Genomic DNA, 18,392 nt, shown 5'->3' with positions numbered 1-18,392 from the left:
GACAGAGCGGGAGGAAGAGAGACAGAGCGGGAGGAAGAGAGACAGAGCGGGAGGAAGAGAGACAGAGCGGGAGGAAGAGAGACAGAGCGGGAGGAAGAGAGACAGAGCGGGAGGAAGAGAGACAGAGCGGGAGGAAGAGAGACAGAGCGGGAGGAAGAGAGACAGAGCGGGAGGAAGAGAGACAGAGCGGGAGGAAGAGAGACTGACAGAGCGGGAGGAAGAGAGACTGACAGAGCGGGAGGAAGAGAGACTGACAGAGCGGGAGGAAGAGAGACTGACAGAGCGGGAGGAAGAGAGACTGACAGAGCGGGAGGAAGAGAGACTGACAGAGCGGGAGGAAGAGAGACTGACAGAGCGGGAGAGAGGGAGGAAGAGAGACAGAGAGGGAGGAAGAGAGACAGAGAGGGAGGAAGAGAGACAGAGAGGGAGGAAGAGAGACAGAGAGGGAGGAAGAGAGACAGAGAGGGAGGAAGAGAGACAGAGAGGGAGGAAGAGAGACAGAGAGGGAGGAAGAGAGACAGAGAGGGAGGAAGAGAGACAGAGAGGGAGGAAGAGAGACAGAGAGGGAGGAAGAGAGACAGAGAGGGAGGAAGAGAGACAGAGGGAGGAAGAGAGACAGAGGGAGGAAGAGAGACAGAGGGAGGAAGAGAGACAGAGGGAGGAAGAGAGACAGAGGGAGGAAGAGAGACAGAGGGAGGAAGAGAGACAGAGGGAGGAAGAGAGACAGAGGGAGGAAGAGAGACTGAGAGGGAGGAAGAGAGACTGAGAGGGAGGAAGAGAGACAGAGGGAGGAAGAGAGACTGACAGAGCGGGAGAGAGGGAGACTGACAGAGCGGGAGGAAGAGAGACTTACAGAGCGGGAGAGAGGGAGGAAGAGAGACTGATGAGGGAGGGAGGAAGGAAGGAAGAGAGACTGATGAGGGAGGGAGGAAGGAAGGAAGAGAGACTGATGAGGGAGGGAGGAAGGAAGAGAGACTGATGAGGGAGGAAGAGAGACTGACACAGAGAGGGGGGACGAGAGGGAGGAAGAGAGAGATACAGAGAGTGAAACTGAGACCTGAATTCAATCAATCAGTTAAGAATATTGTCAGAGAGGGTTTCTGAAGCTAGGTTTCACAAGCTAGGTTTCCATCCAATAGCCAACTGTCTTTCATGCAAATATTCTAAAATTCGCATAAAAATTAGCATTTTCCTTCCAGAAATGTTTCCATCAAATTAAAAATAACTTCCATGTACCAAATAAAAAATAGAATTTAAATCTGTTCCATCGCATTTTCAATTGTACTGATGGTTTTGTCACAAAATATTTAGCGTTATATAGCGAATGTGCCCACTCTGGTCTTGGCACGTTGGCTCTAGCTAACAGCTCACAGATACAGTGCTGGTATAGCCTACATGATGAGACTATTATAGACAGAACAGCAAGATTTATTTTTATTTGTCAAACAGCAGCCAAGCATCGATCATCATGTCACCAGAATAAGACCCTGGATATTTATTGGAAAGGAGCATCAAGCTCATCACCGTGCACTTTCACCACCCTGTGAAGTTCATCACCGTGCACTTTCACCACCATGTGAAGTTCATCACCGTGCACTTTCACCACCCTGTGAAGTTCATCACCGTGCACTTTCACCACCCTGTGAAGTTCATCACCGTGCACTTTCACCACCTTGTGAAGCTCATCACCGTGCACTTTCACCACCCTGTGAAGCTCATCACCGTGCACTTTCACCACCTTGTGAAGTTCATCACCGTGCACTTTCACCTCCCTGTGAAGCTCATCACCGTGCACTTTCACCACCCTGTGAAGCTCATCACCGTGCACTTTCACCACCTTGTGAAGTTCATCACCATGCACTTTCACCACCCTGTGAAGTTCATCACCATGCACTTTCACCACCCTGTGAAGTTCATCACCGTGCACTTTCACCACCCTGTGAAGCTCATCACCGTGCACTTTCACCACCTTGTGAAGTTCATCACCGTGCACTTTCACCTCCCTGTGAAGTTCATCACCGTGCACTTTCACCACCCTGTGAAGCTCATCACCGTGCACTTTCACCACCCTGTGAAGCTCATCACCGTGCACTTTCACCACCCTGTGAAGATCATCACCGTGCACTTTCACCACCCTGTGAAGTTCATCACCGTGCACTTTCACCACCCTGTGAAGTTCATTATAACTTATGTCATCTGTAGACTAACAAACTGCATGGTTTCCTGACGAGTCGTAGTGGGAGGACCACACACCACGTCATCGCGTTAGTCCAACTTTACTTTCATATGTTGTTATATCAAAATTTGCCCATAAAGGCGTTTCCACCGCCATTTCTCGCATTACTAATTTTACAGACACAAAAAGATCCCACTTTGTCTTGTGTATTTTGATTTTGCTGACATTTGGAAAGTTTACCGGAAAATGTGCTTTTTCCATCAGGCTTGTTGTGACTTTTTTTTATCCGGCATGTACTTTACTCGCATGAAAAGACCTACACACACACACACACAGTACTTGGAGTGTCTGTAACGCTGACCTGTCCTCTGCTGCCTCCTACAGCTGGAGGAGTCCAACCGCACCCTGACAGTGGACGTGGCCAACCTGGCCAATGAGAAGGAGGAGCTTAATAACCAACTGAAGGAGATGCAGCAACGTGAGTCACCCCTCTCATTGTCTAGACCCCTCGCCCCTCCTCTCATTGTCTAGACCCCTCGCCCCTTGTGCTCTGAGCCCCGGTTCACAGTGGCCAGAATGTAACAGAGATGTTATGAGAATGTTTGGTATTGGTTTGGTGATGCTGTGTGTTGTCCAAAACGTTCCAGGGGTGTTGTGAGAAGGTTTGGTGATGCTGTGTGTTGTCCAAAACGTTCCAGGGATGTTGTGAGAATGTTTGGTATTGGTTTGGTCCACAGAGCTGCAGAAGGCCAGAGAGGAGGAGAGACAGATGAACTGTGTGAAGATGTCCTTCGAGAAGCAGCTGCAGACAGAGAGAACGCTCAAGATTCAGGTGACAGACTGGACGGATGAGACTGGACGGATGAGACTGGACGGATGAGACTGGACGGATGAGACTGGACAGATGTGTGTCACGTGTAAACTAGCTGGCTAGTAAGCGCTAGCAGCCATCTTGCGGTGACATCACCTGCCCTGAGACCTGTAGTAGCGCCACCCTAACCCTCCTAAGACGATGGCTGTGTCTGAAGTCTGTCTTGCCTACTACTTACTAAAACTACATCTGTACATTTTAGTCATTTAGCAGACGATCTTATCCAGAGCGCGTTACAGTAGTAAGTTACATACTGTGTACTAATAGTACTACATACTATTTAGAATGTACTGTTTAGTAAAAACAGATGAGGTATGCAACAAATATCAACATACTAGGCTCATCCGTACTGAGAATGCGCAATTACATTGATTCCCGCCAATAGTTAATTTGGGTACAGCTCGTCATATCTGATTATCAGATGTTCTTCCTCAATAGTGTGCAGTGAATTCTACTAGATGGAAATTAATATATGACATCCTGGCATTTAAAGCATCATCTTTTCTCAAAATGTCACTTTCTATAAAATGGTATATTTTCACATACCCAAAATGCTTACTATTTAGACAGCAAGTATATGTATTTGAACACTGCCCATGTTATTGGTAGGGTAATGGTTAGCATAAAACGCTAGCACCTGGAATACAAATGATGGTTGTGTTCATGTCCTGGGTTCAGCAGGACCGCGACAGAACTCCAATGTTACATAGTATGCATCCATCTGTTGATTTAATATATAGGGTCAGATGCCTCGTCCCGGACTAAAAGGCATACTCAATAGAGAATCTCCATGTCATGTGTTTGTTTTGTTCCAGGACTAGGCTGAATTGTGTGTCAGAGATACCAGCCCATAATGTGTTTTTCATTGAGAATATATATTGCAGTGTGCTGTCCATTCCCATAATATATTGTGGACTGTATATGTCCGCCAGGCGATCAACAAGCTGGCCGAGATCATGAACCGCAGGGAGACGTTGCGTACGGGTCACAACCGCGACGACACGCTGGACGTGCGCAGGAAGGAGAAGGAGAACAGGAAGCTGCAGCTGGAGCTGAGGTCAGAGAAGGAGAAACTCAACTCCACCATCATCAAGTACCAGAAAGAGATCAACGACATGCAGGCGGTCAGTCTAAAACACAACCTTATGCTAACCATCACACAACCACAACCTTATACTAACCAAACCACAACCTTATGCTAACCATCACACAACCACAAATGTATACTAACCAAACCACAACCTTATACTAACCATAACACAACCACTAACAGGCAGTCAGTCAGTACAACCAAAACACAACCACAACCTTATGCTAACCATCACACAACCACAACTTTATACTAACCAAACCACAACCTTATACTAACCATCACACAACCACAACTTTATACTCACCATCACACATCCTCTTTAACAGGCAGTCAGTCAGTCCAACCTAGTGCTGAGCGATTTAACCAACGTTTCGTAATTTGACCAATGTTTTTGTTTTTGTGAGTCCAACGCAGCGTTTGTCTAGAGAGAATTCAAGTCAAGAACTTTATGGGGGACGCTGAGTTGAAGGGAGTTGTAGTTTTCATTAAGCCGAATATTCAATCTACGTGGAAATTAACTACAATGACCATAATCTGCCTATTTTTTCCGTCTCGGACAAGAGACAAATGTCCAAAATAAACCCAAAGCGTTTCTATGGGTTTAATTTGGACCTAAGCTTGTCGCCTGCCTTCCTGCCTTTGGGACAACGACTCCCTTTGTTAAGGCGGAGACATGAGCATCTAGTCATTATATACAGATCTCTGGACGGATATACTTTTACGCCTGCTACGTTAAGTTAGATACACACAAATGAGGGAGGAATGTACACAACACAACAACGAGAGGGACAGAGACCGTTTGTGAAAGTATGTCTTATCTACTTTGGAAAAACTAGTCAAATGATTTTGTCAGACAGCTCTGCAGCATGCTTAGGCAGGCTAGCTAAATAGCATGGCTAAAGGCAGTACAGTGTGGGGAACACAGATAACTGGCTGGCTGCTACTGTCTGAGCAGCGATGAGATGATGACTGAGGAATGAAAAAGAATCAAGTTGTTAATATAGTAATATACACAACTGAACTGTTTTATTATTTCATAGTCATTTCCTATTTTTCTGTTGATGTCTACTCAGTGTTAACCTGATAGAGACAATGGAATATTTTCAATGTTTTGGAAATTGAATGTTCATTATTTGTGGCTTTGGAATTTCCATTACAAAGCTCTAAAATCATTGTCATGTCATTATTTTTTAAAGCATTTAATGTTAAAAAAATATTTTGAAATCGATTAACCGTGATACTTTTTTAATAACGGAAACCACCTGAAAAAGCACTAATCGTTCAGCACTAGTCCAACCAAAACGCAATCACAATGTTAAACTCAGCATCACACAACCACTTGCTGCTGTGAACATTTCACTGTGAGAGCATCTCACATGTTGTTGTTATTATTACTAGGTAGTGCTGTGGGGAATGAGGCCAGTTGGCTGTAATGGCCTCCCACAATTACATCCATATGAAGACACCAGTAAATCCAACCTAACTGACATTCTTTCAGCTAAATTCAAAAGTGTGTATTTCCACCTCCAGGTGATATCGGACGAGAGCCAGGTGCACATCGAGCTGCAGATGGCCTTGGACAGTAAGGACAGTGACATCGAGCAGCTGCGCTGTCAGCTGACCTCTCTGAGCGTCACCTCCATGGACTCCACCAGTATCAGCAGTGGTAACGACCTGGACATGGACGACAGCGGTTACCCAGGTAACAACACTTTCAACACCCCTCACTTTAACAACCGAGTCAAAACACTGAGCACCCGAGTCAAAACACTGAGCACCTAGTAATTTAACACTAATTGTTCGTCAATCCTCCCCCCATCTCTGTGCTGTCTCTTTCCACAGTATTTCTTCTCCTCTATCCTCCCCTATCTCTCTGTCTCAGCACAATGTCCCTCACACGTTTATTTCTCCTCTATCCTCCCCTATCTCTCTGTCTCAGCACAATGTCCCTCACACGTTTATTTCTCCTCTATCCTCCCCTATCTCTCTGTCTCAGCACAATGTCCCTCACACGTTTATTTCTCCTCTATCCTCCCCTATCTCTCTGTCTCAGCACAATGTCCCTCACACGTTTATTTCTTCTCTATCCTCCCCTATCTCTCTGTCTCAGCACAATGTCCCTCACACGTTTATTTCTTCTCTATCCTCCCCTATCTCTCTGTCTCAGCACAATGTCCCTCACACGTTTATTTCTTCTCTATCCTCCCCTATCTCTCTGTCTCAGCACAATGTCCCTCACACGTTTATTTCTCCTCTATCCTCCCCTATCTCTCTGTCTCAGCACAATGTCCCTCACACGTTTATTTCTTCTCTATCCTCCCCTATCTCTCTGTCTCAGCACAATGTCCCTCACACGTTTATTTCTCCTCTATCCTCCCCTATCTCTCTGTCTCAGCACAATGTCCCTCACACGTTTATTTCTCCTCTATCCTCCCCTATCTCTCTGTCTCAGCACAATGTCCCTCACACGTTTATTTCTTCTCTATCCTCCCCTATCTCTCTGTCTCAGCACAATATCCCTCACACGTTTATTTCTTCTCTATCCTCCCCTATCTCTCTGTCTCAGCACAATGTCCCTCACACGTTTATTTCTTCTCTATCCTCCCCTATCTCTCTGTCTCAGCACAATGTCCCTCACACGTTTATTTCTTCTCTATCCTCCCCTATCTCTCTGTCTCAGCACAATGTCCCTCACACGTTTATTTCTTCTCTATCCTCCCCTATCTCTCTGTCTCAGCACAATGTCCCTCACACGTTTATTTCTTCTCTATCCTCCCCTATCTCTCTGTCTCAGCACAATGTCCCTCACACGTTTATTTCTTCTCTATCCTCCCCTATCTCTCTGTCTCAGCACAATGTCCCTCACATGTCTATTTCTTCTCTATCCTCCCCTATCTCTCTGTCTCAGCACAATGTCCCTCACACGTTTATTTCTCCCCGTCACTCCTTTATGGCCTTTCCCACTCCTTGTTCCACTATTCCTAAACCTCTGCTTTAAGATACACCTGTTATTCCTTATTCCTGCCTGTTTTCCCTTCGTCCTTTTTCTCTACCTCTCTCTGTCTCTGTTGTGGCTGCGTAGTGCACATCACTCACTCTCAGACCTCTGAGTCCATGTCCTTCCACTACCAGCGCACGCAGAAATCTGTCAGCGTTGCCACCCGGCCCTCCTTCAGAGTATCTCACCCTCTCTTTGAGGAGGAGGAGGAGGAGGAGGATGAAGAGTATGAAGGAAATGATGGGCGGTTAGAACATGGCCGCCAACCTTTGGCCCTCACCTATGAGCAGGCGCCCCCAGAGCCTGACCGCAGTGGTGCAGGTGAACCCGCATGCTGGTTCAAAGTTCAAACACAATGCAGCTACTCGCCAAAAATACGCACCTTCTCTCTTTCTCGCCTCGGCTGTCTGTCTAACACTAGTGACAGTGGCTTTACTTGGCTGTCTGTCTAACACTACTGACAGTGGCTTTACTCGGCTGTCTGTCCAACACTACTGACAGTGGCTTTACAGTGCTAATAATACTGCTTGGTGTTTTGCAGCTGTGTGCGGAAAGTCGCAGCCTAACATTTTGTGGCCCCTGTTAACCTTGAGTTGACTCAAACTATAGTATGAGGACTGTCCAGACTTTTTTTCTGTTGGAATGGATCCAGTGTAGGGTTCCTGAGCTGTATCTGAAATGGCCCCCTATTCCTTATACAATGCACTTCTTTGACCCATAATGAGTGCACAATATATGGGGTGTCTTTTTGAAGCAGCCCTGCTTTGTTTCAAGCACAATTGGTAGGTGATACCAAAATACAATTGCAAGGAAGTCATGTAAAAAAAAATATATAGAGATAAATGAATTGACTAAAGGGCATAATCTGATGCACGCAATGTGTTTGTTTTGACAACAGGGGTTTAACTTGTTGAGACAACAAAGTGTGCCGTGTGGATTGGTTCCTAACCTCCGCTACTTCTCTGCAGTATGGAATATACTGGAATAGTGTATTGCTCTTATTTGCTAATGTAATTCCTTTTTCCTGTATGCAAAACAGATACCAGGCTGGAGGGCTGGCTGTCACTTCCTGCCAAGAATACCAAGAGGTTTGGATGGGATAGAAAGGTATGGTGCTCCCTCTGGCTCCGCCTATCCTTCTGCTAATGCAGTCCTGGGTACTAATAGTATTTGAAATGCTTTATCTGCAATCGATTGAGCTCCCCTGGCTCAATGGGAACAAGTGGAATAGTCCCAAAAGTGTAAATGATGCCCATTTAGCACTCCAGGCAGGCTCAATCAAACACTCTAAAGTACTCAAAAGAAAACAAATACTATTTGAACCCATGTCTACAGACGTTGATATTTCCCCAGCAATTGAGATGATAAAGTGTGACTGTTCTCTCTCTCTCTCTGACAGTATGTGGTAGTGAGCAGTAAGAAGATTCTGTTCTACAACAGTGAGATGGACCGAGAGCAGTCCAACCCCTTCATGATCCTAGACATCGAGTGAGTGAAGACATCCACATTCTTATATGGCTCTGTCTGCTCCCAAATGGCAACCTATTCCCTATATATTGAACTACTTTCAACTAGGGCCCATAGTGCACTAGTTTTAACCAGAGCCCTATGTAGCTAATAGGGTGCTATTTGAGACGAAGCCTCTCTGTTTTCGTCCCATGAATTCCTATGGCCTCTGCTGATAAAGACCAACTGCTTGTATTGAGATGCCTATCATAACCTTGTTCATAACCTTGTTCATAACCTTGTTCATAACCTTGTTCATAACCTTGTTCATAACCTTGTTCTTTCCTCCTTGCAGTAAGCTGTTCCACATCCGACCGGTCACTCAGACAGACGTGTACCGCGCTGACATCAAAGAAATCCCCCGGATATTCCAGGTAACATAACTCAGACACAAAGTTGAGCCAAGCTGTCCTGGACTGGTTTTACATTCCTCTATGTTTTGAGCAGTAGAAAAACTGTTAATGGTGAATTTCACTTCTCTCATCCCTTTCTTTTTTCTGTCTTCCCTTTCTTCCCCCTCACAGATTCTGTACGCCAACGAGGGCGAGAGCAAGCGGGAGCAAGAGTTTGCGGCGGATCCCCTGACGCTGACAGGCGAGCGCTCGTCCTTCGTCAGGCACAAGGGTCACGAGTTCATTCCCACGTTCTACCACCTGCCGTCGAGCTGCGAGGCGTGCACGCGGCCCCTGTGGAACGTGTTCAAGCCGCCGCCCGCGCTGGAGTGCCGCCGCTGCCACACCAAATGCCACAAGGACCACCTAGACCGGAAGGAGGAGGTCATCGCCCCCTGCAGGGGTCAGTAGAGGGCAACGGTCACATCTTGTAGGGCCATGGTTCAAATACTGTTTGAAATCATTCAACAATAAAAAATCTTAATAATTTGCCCTATCCTGCTTTGAGTGCCAGATGGGTGGAGTTTGCACTTTTGGGACTATTCCATTGGTCCCATACCGCCAGGCAAGCTCAATAAAACAATGATTTCAAATATTATTTTAACCCTGCTCTGCTAGGTTTAGAGGAGGGAAGGGTTGAATTTCATGTCACAGGAATTTTTGAAAAACAGTCTTTAGAATGTTAGTCTCCACTAGTATTGTTAACCAATGTACAGCACAGTTCATAATGGTATTTTCTACCTGAGTGTATTGACTAACCTTAACCCTCGTCCCTCCTCAGTAAACTATGACATGTCCACGGCCAAAGACCTGCTCCTATTGGCCGGCTCTCAGACAGAGCAGAAGAGATGGGTCAGCCAGCTAATCAAACGCATCCCCCGGAAACACCCCACCCCTAGCCCCGCCCCCACTGCAGCCTCCGCTGCCCAAGCCCCCGAGCCACCCTCTCGCTCCTCCCCACAAGCCTCCCCACAAGCCTCCCCCCGCAATATCCCACAACGCTCCCCCCCCCGCAACTCCCCTAGCCTTTCCTACCGTGGAGCCATCAAGGTCCAGCCCAGCCGCCAGAAGACTCAGCTTGAAGGGAAGCCCAGGTGAGACTATGGGTGGGGTTTGACTAGGAACTGGGAATCTTTCAAATGTTGTGTAGTGAGTGTACTTGTCAGACTATTCATTCTAGGAACTTTCCACAGTAATCACATAATGGTTTATGTTGTCTTTTAGACCAGAGTTATCTTGTTTAGCTTCATGCCAGTTTATGAGCTAATAAGTAACTTATCTTATAAATGAATCTGCAATCATGGCATAATGTTCTTGCTGTTGCTTGAGTCTTTTATGGACAATACTTATTCCAAACTGTCACATAACTCTGTGCCGGTTTCCCAGACAAAGATTATGCCTAGTCCTGGACTTACACACACTTTCAATGGAGAATGTCAACACTATACCTTCACAAATAACCAAAGCCAAGTTGGTGTCATCAGTGTGAGGTTCATCATTCACCTTATCAATGAATATGAAGGGTATAGAAAGCTTCAGAATGCTGGAAAACTCATTTACTCACTAGCTCAGCTAGCTCCTAACTCACTCTCTTCCACTGGCCACTTCCCTTAGTGCTGGCCCCATGCTCAGAATCATCCTCCACTGACACTTGACTCCTCACCTTTGACCCTCCATCATACTAGTGCTAATCACTCTGCTAGACTGTAAGTAGCAGACCCCAGTCAGTATTGTGTGTGACTGTCTGTCTGCTGCACTGCCTGTCATGTCATCTCTACTAACCACTACCTCTCTCAACCGCTCAACCATGTCATCTCTACTAACCACTACCTCTCTCAACCGCTCAACCATGTCATCTCTACTAACCACTACCTCTCTCAACCGCTCATCCATGTCATCTCTACTAACCACTACCTCTCTCAACCGCTCAACCATGTCATCTCTACTAACCACTACCTCTCTCAACCGCTCAACCATGTCATCTCTACTAACCACTACCTCTCTCAACCGCTCATCCATGTCATCTCTACTAACCACTACCTCTCTCAACCGCTCAACCATGTCATCTCTACTAACCACTACCTCTCTCAACCGCTCATCCATGTCATCTCTACTAACCACTACCTCTCTCAACCGCTCAACCATGTCATCTCTACTAACCACTACCTCTCTCAACCGCTCAACCATGTCATCTCTACTAACCACTACCTCTCTCAACCGCTCAACCATGTCATCTCTACTAACCACTACCTCTCTCAACCGCTCAACCATGTCATCTCTACTAACCACTACCTCTCTCAACCGCTCAACCATGTCATCTCTACTAACCACTACCTCTCTCAACCGCTCAACCATGTCATCTCTACTAACCACTACCTCTCTCAACCGCTCAACCATGTCATCTCTACTAACCACTACCTCTCTCAACCGCTCAACCATGTCATCTCTACTAACTACTACCTCTCAACAGCTCATCCATGTCATCTCTACTAACCACTACCTCTCTCAACCGCTCATCCATGTCATCTCTACTAACCACTACCTCTCTCAACCGCTCCTCCATGTCATCTCTACTAACCACTACCTCTCTCAACCGCTCATCCATGTCATCTCTACTAACCACTACCTCTCTCAACCGCTCATCCATGTCATCTCTACTAACCACTACCTCTTTCAACCGCTCATCCATGTCACCTCTACTAACTACTACCTCTCTCAACCGCTCAACCATGTCATCTCTACTAACCACTACCTCTCTCAACCGCTCAACCATGTCATCTCTACTAACCACTACCTCTCTCAACCGCTCCTCCATGTCATCTCTACTAACCACTACCTCTCAACCGCTCATCCATGTCATCTCTACTAACCACTACCTCTCTCACCCGCTCATCCATGTCACCTCTACTAACCACTACCTCTCTCAACCGCTCATCCATGTCATCTCTACTAACTACTACCTCTCAACCGCTCATCCATGTCATCTCTACTAACCACTACCTCTCTCAACCGCTCAACCATGTCATCTCTACTAACCACTACCTCTCAACCGCTCATCCATGTCATCTCTACTAACTACTACCTCTCTCAACCGCTCATCCATGTCATCTCTACTAACTACTACCTCTCTCAACCGCTCCTCCATGTCACCTCTACTAACCACTACCTCTCTCAACCGCTCATCCATGTCATCTCTACTAACCACTACCTCTCTCAACCGCTCATCCATGTCATCTCTACTAACTACTACCTCTCAACCGCTCCTCCATGTCACCTCTACTAACCACTACCTCTCTCAACCGCTCATCCATGTCATCTCTACTAACCACTACCTCTCTCAACCGCTCATCCATGTCATCTCTACTAACCACTACCTCTCAACAGCTCATCCATGTCATCTCTACTAACCACTACCTCTCTCACCCGCTCATCCATGTCATCTCTACTAACCACTACCTCTCTCAACCGCTCATCCATGTCATCTCTACTAACCACTACCTCTCTCAACCGCTCATCCATGTCATCTCTACTAACCACTACCTCTGTCAACCGCTCAATCATGTCATCTCTACTAACCACTACCTCTGTCAACCGCTCAATCATGTCATCTCTACTAACCACTACCTCTGTCAACCGCTCAACCATGTCATCTCTACTAACCACTACCTCTGTCAACCGCTCAATGATGTCATCTCTACTAACCACTACCTCTCTCAACCGCTCATCCATGTCACCTCTACTAACCACTACCTCTCTCAACCGCTCATCCATGTCACCTCTACTAACCACTACCTCTCTCAACAGCTCATCCATGTCATCTCTACTAACCACTACCTCTCTCAACAGCTCATCCATGTCATCTCTACTAACCACTACCTCTCTCAACCGCTCATCCATGTCACCTCTACTAACCACTACCTCTCTCAACCGCTCATCCATGTCACCTCTACTAAACACTACCTCTCTCAACCGCTCCTCCATGTCACCTCTACTAACCACTACCTCTCTCAACCGCTCATCCATGTCACCTCTACTAACCACTACCTCTCTCAACCGCTCAACCATGTCATCTCTACTAACCACTACCTCTCTCAACCGCTCCTCCATGTCACCTCTACTAACCACTACCTCTCTCAACCGCTCATCCATGTCATCTCTACTAACCACTACCTCTCTCAACCGCTCATCCATGTCATCTCTACTAACTACTACCTCTCTCAACCGCTCATCCATGTCATCTCTACTAACCACTACCTCTCAACAGCTCATCCATGTCATCTCTACTAACCACTACCTCTCTCAACAGCTCATCCATGTCATCTCTACTAACCACTACCTCTCTCAACCGCTCATCCATGTCATCTCTACTAACCACTACCTCTCTCAACCGCTCATCCATGTCATCTCTACTAACCACTACCTCTCTCAACCGCTCATCCATGTCATCTCTACTAACTACTACCTCTCAACCGCTCCTCCATGTCACCTCTACTAACCACTACCTCTCTCAACCGCTCATCCATGTCATCTCTACTAACCACTACCTCTCTCAACCGCTCATCCATGTCATCTCTACTAACCACTACCTCTCAACAGCTCATCCATGTCATCTCTACTAACCACTACCTCTCTCACCCGCTCATCCATGTCATCTCTACTAACCACTACCTCTCTCAACCGCTCATCCATGTCATCTCTACTAACCACTACCTCTCTCAACCGCTCATCCATGTCATCTCTACTAACCACTACCTCTGTCAACCGCTCAATCATGTCATCTCTACTAACCACTACCTCTGTCAACCGCTCAATCATGTCATCTCTACTAACCACTACCTCTGTCAACCGCTCAACCATGTCATCTCTACTAACCACTACCTCTGTCAACCGCTCAATGATGTCATCTCTACTAACCACTACCTCTCTCAACCGCTCATCCATGTCACCTCTACTAACCACTACCTCTCTCAACCGCTCATCCATGTCACCTCTACTAACCACTACCTCTCTCAACAGCTCATCCATGTCATCTCTACTAACCACTACCTCTCTCAACAGCTCATCCATGTCATCTCTACTAACCACTACCTCTCTCAACCGCTCATCCATGTCACCTCTACTAACCACTACCTCTCTCAACCGCTCATCCATGTCACCTCTACTAACCACTACCTCTCCCAACCGCTCCTCCATGTCACCTCTACTAACCACTACCTCTCTCAACCGCTCATCCATGTCACCTCTACTAACCACTACCTCTCTCAACCGCTCAACCATGTCATCTCTACTAACCACTACCTCTCTCAACCGCTCCTCCATGTCACCTCTACTAACCACTACCTCTCTCAACCGCTCATCCATGTCACCTCTACTAACCACTACCTCTCTCAACCGCTCATCCATGTCATCTCTACTAACTACTACCTCTCTCAACCGCTCATCCATGTCATCTCTACTAACCACTACCTCTCTCAACAGCTCATCCATGTCATCTCTACTAACCACTACCTCTCTCAACCGCTCAGCCATGTCATCTCTACTAACTACTACCTCTCTCAACCGCTCATCCATGTCATCTCTACTAACTACTACCTCTCTCAACCGCTCATCCATGTCATCTCTACTAACCACTACCTCTCTCAACCGCTCATCCATGTCATCTCTACTAACCACTACCTCTCTCAACCGCTCATCCATGTCATCTCTACTAACCACTACCTCTCTCAACCGCTCATCCATGTCACCTCTACTAACCACTACCTCTCTCAACCGCTCATCCATGTCACATCTACTAACCACTACCTCTCTCAACCGCTCATCCATGTCACCTCTACTAACCACTACCTCTCTCAACCGCTCATCCATGTCACCTCTACTAACCACTACCTCTCTCAACCTCTCATCCATGTCATCTCTACTAACCACTACCTCTCTCAACCGCTCAACCATGTCACCTCTACTAACCACTACCTCTCTCAACCGCTCAACCATGTCACATCTACTAACCACTACCTCTCTCAACCGCTCATCCATGTCACCTCTACTAACCACTACCTCTCTCAACCGCTCATCCATGTCATCTCTACTAACCACTACCTCTCTCAACCGCTCATCCATGTCATATCTACTAACCACTACCTCTCTCAACCGCTCATCCATGTCATCTCTACTAACCACTACCTCTCTCAACCGCTCATCCATGTCATATCTACTAACCACTACCTCTCTCAACCGCTCATCCATGTCATCTCTACTAACCACTACCTCTCTCAACCGCTCATCCATGTCATCTCTACTAACTACTACCTCTCTCAACCGCTCATCCATGTCATCTCTACTAACCACTACCTCTCTCAACCGCTCATCCATGTCATCTCTACTAACTACTACCTCTCTCAACCGCTCATCCATGTCATCTCTACTAACTACTACCTCTCTCAACCGCTCATCCATGTCATCTCTACTAACCACTACCTCTCTCAACCGCTCATCCATGTCATCTCTACTAACCACTACCTCTCTCAACCGCTCATCCATGTCATCTCTACTAACCACTACCTCTCTCAACCGCTCATCCATGTCATCTCTACTAACCACTACCTCTCTCAACCGCTCATCCATGTCATCTCTACTAACCACTACCTCTCTCAACCGCTCATCCATGTCACCTCTACTAACCACTACCTCTCTCAACCGCTCATCCATGTCACCTCTACTAACCACTACCTCTCTCAACCGCTCAACCATGTCACCTCTACTAACCACTACCTCTCTCAACCGCTCAACCATGTCACCTCTACTAACCACTACCTCTCTCAACCGCTCATCCATGTCATCTCTACTAACCACTACCTCTCTCAACCGCTCATCCATGTCATATCTACTAACCACTACCTCTCTCAACCGCTCATCCATGTCATCTCTACTAACCACTACCTCTCTCAACCGCTCATCCATGTCACCTCTACTAACCACTACCTCTCTCAACCGCTCATCCATGTCACCTCTACTAACCACTACCTCTCTCAACCGCTCATCCATGTCATCTCTACTAACCACTACCTCTCTCAACCGCTCATCCATGTCACCTCTACTAACCACTACCTCTCTCAACCGCTCATCCATGTCATCTCTACTAACCACTACCTCTCTCAACCGCTCATCCATGTCATCTCTACTAACCACTACCTCTCTCAACCGCTCATCCATGTCATCTCTACTAACCACTACCTCTCTCAACCGCTCATCCATGTCATCTCTACTAACCACTACCTCTCTCAACCGCTCATCCATGTCATCTCTACTAACCACTACCTCTCTCAACCGCTCATCCATGTCATCTCTACTAACCACTACCTCTCTCAACCGCTCATCCATGTCATCTCTACTAACCACTACCTCTCTCAACCGCTCATCCATGTCATCTCTACTAACCACTACCTCTCTCAACCGCTCATCCATGTCATCTCTACTAACCACTACCTCTCTCAACCGCTCATCCATGTCATCTCTACTAACCACTACCTCTCAACCGCTCATCCATGTCATCTCTACTAACCACTACCTCTCTCAACCGCTCATCCATGTCATCTCTACTAACCACTACCTCTCTCAACCGCTCATCCATGTCACCTCTACTAACCACTACCTCTCTCAACCGCTCATCCATGTCATCTCTACTAACCACTACCTCTCTCAACCGCTCATCCATGTCATCTCTACTAACCACTACCTCTCTCAACCGCTCATCCATGTCATCTCTACTAACCACTACCTCTCTCAACCGCTCATCCATGTCATCTCTACTAACCACTACCTCTCTCAACCGCTCATCCATGTCATCTCTACTAACCACTACCTCTCTCAACCGCTCATCCATGTCACCTCTACTAACCACTACCTCTCTCAACCGCTCATCCATGTCACCTCTACTAACTACTACCTCTCTCAACCGCTCATCCATGTCATCTCTACTAACCACTACCTCTCTCAACCGCTCATCCATGTCACCTCTACTAACCACTACCTCTCTCAACCGCTCAACCATGTCATCTCTACTAACCACTACCTCTCTCAACCGCTCATCCATGTCATCTCTACTAACCACTACCTCTCTCAACCGCTCATCCATGTCATCTCTACTAACCGCTCATCCATGTCATCTCTACTAACCACTACCTCTCTCAACCGCTCAATCATGTCACCTCTACTAACCACTACCTCTCTCAACCGCTCATCCATGTCATCTCTACTAACTACTACCTCTCTCAACCGCTCAATCATGTCACCTCTACTAACCACTACCTCTCTCAACCGCTCATCCATGTCACCTCTACTAACCACTACCTCTCTCAACCGCTCATCCATGTCATCTCTACTAACCACTACCTCTCTCAACCGCTCATCCATGTCACCTCTACTAACCACTACCTCTCTCAACCGCTCAACCATGTCATCTCTACTAACCACTACCTCTCTCAACCGCTCATCCATGTCATCTCTACTAACCACTACCTCTCTCAACCGCTCATCCATGTCATCTCTACTAACCGCTCATCCATGTCATCTCTACTAACCACTACCTCTCTCAACCGCTCAATCATGTCACCTCTACTAACCACTACCTCTCTCAACCGCTCATCCATGTCATCTCTACTAACTACTACCTCTCTCAACCGCTCAATCATGTCACCTCTACTAACCACTACCTCTCTCAACCGCTCATCCATGTCACCTCTACTAACCACTACCTCTCTCAACCGCTCATCCATGTCATATCTACTAACCACTACCTCTCTCAACCGCTCATCCATGTCATCTCTACTAACCACTACCTCTCTCAACCGCTCATCCATGTCATCTCTACTAACTACTACCTCTCTCAACCGCTCATCCATGTCATCTCTACTAACCACTACCTCTCTCAACCGCTCATCCATGTCATCTCTACTAACCACTACCTCTCTCAACCGCTCATCCATGTCATCTCTACTAACTACTACCTCTCTCAACCGCTCATCCATGTCATCTCTACTAACTACTACCTCTCTCAACCGCTCATCCATGTCATCTCTACTAACCACTACCTCTCTCAACCGCTCATCCATGTCATCTCTACTAACCACTACCTCTCTCAACCGCTCATCCATGTCATCTCTACTAACCACTACCTCTCTCAACCGCTCATCCATGTCATCTCTACTAACCACTACCTCTCTCAACCGCTCATCCATGTCATCTCTACTAACCACTACCTCTCTCAACCGCTCATCCATGTCACCTCTACTAACCACTACCTCTCTCAACCGCTCATCCATGTCACCTCTACTAACCACTACCTCTCTCAACCGCTCAAC

General features: G+C 46.9%; 1 protein-coding gene across 2 annotated transcripts in view; it reads left to right on the top strand.

Moving 5' to 3' along the window:
• Positions 1-18,392, top strand: part of LOC120024155 (rho-associated protein kinase 2-like) — a 73,321-nt gene that overhangs the window by 49,033 nt on the left and 5,896 nt on the right. Inside the window, exons 23-32 of one of the 2 annotated variants that reach the window (XM_038968315.1) lie at positions 2,561-2,654; positions 2,914-3,008; positions 3,980-4,171; positions 5,671-5,842; positions 8,178-8,245; positions 8,538-8,626; positions 8,940-9,018; positions 9,169-9,439; positions 9,818-10,130; positions 10,651-10,742. In XM_038968315.1, coding sequence (XP_038824243.1) covers positions 2,561-2,654; positions 2,914-3,008; positions 3,980-4,171; positions 5,671-5,842; positions 8,178-8,245; positions 8,538-8,626; positions 8,940-9,018; positions 9,169-9,439; positions 9,818-10,130; positions 10,651-10,684 — 1,407 coding nt within the window. In that variant the 3' untranslated portion in view covers positions 10,685-10,742. The remainder of the gene's footprint in view (positions 1-2,560; positions 2,655-2,913; positions 3,009-3,979; positions 4,172-5,670; positions 5,843-8,177; positions 8,246-8,537; positions 8,627-8,939; positions 9,019-9,168; positions 9,440-9,817; positions 10,131-10,650; positions 10,743-18,392) is intronic. The other variant, XM_038968316.1, reaches the window with a different exon arrangement.

Source organism: Salvelinus namaycush, chromosome 29, assembly GCF_016432855.1.
Source record: "Salvelinus namaycush isolate Seneca chromosome 29, SaNama_1.0, whole genome shotgun sequence".
Classification (NCBI taxonomy): domain Eukaryota; kingdom Metazoa; phylum Chordata; class Actinopteri; order Salmoniformes; family Salmonidae; genus Salvelinus; species Salvelinus namaycush.
Note: the sequence above shows the minus strand (reverse complement) of the source record. Positions and strands in the feature narration are given on the sequence as shown.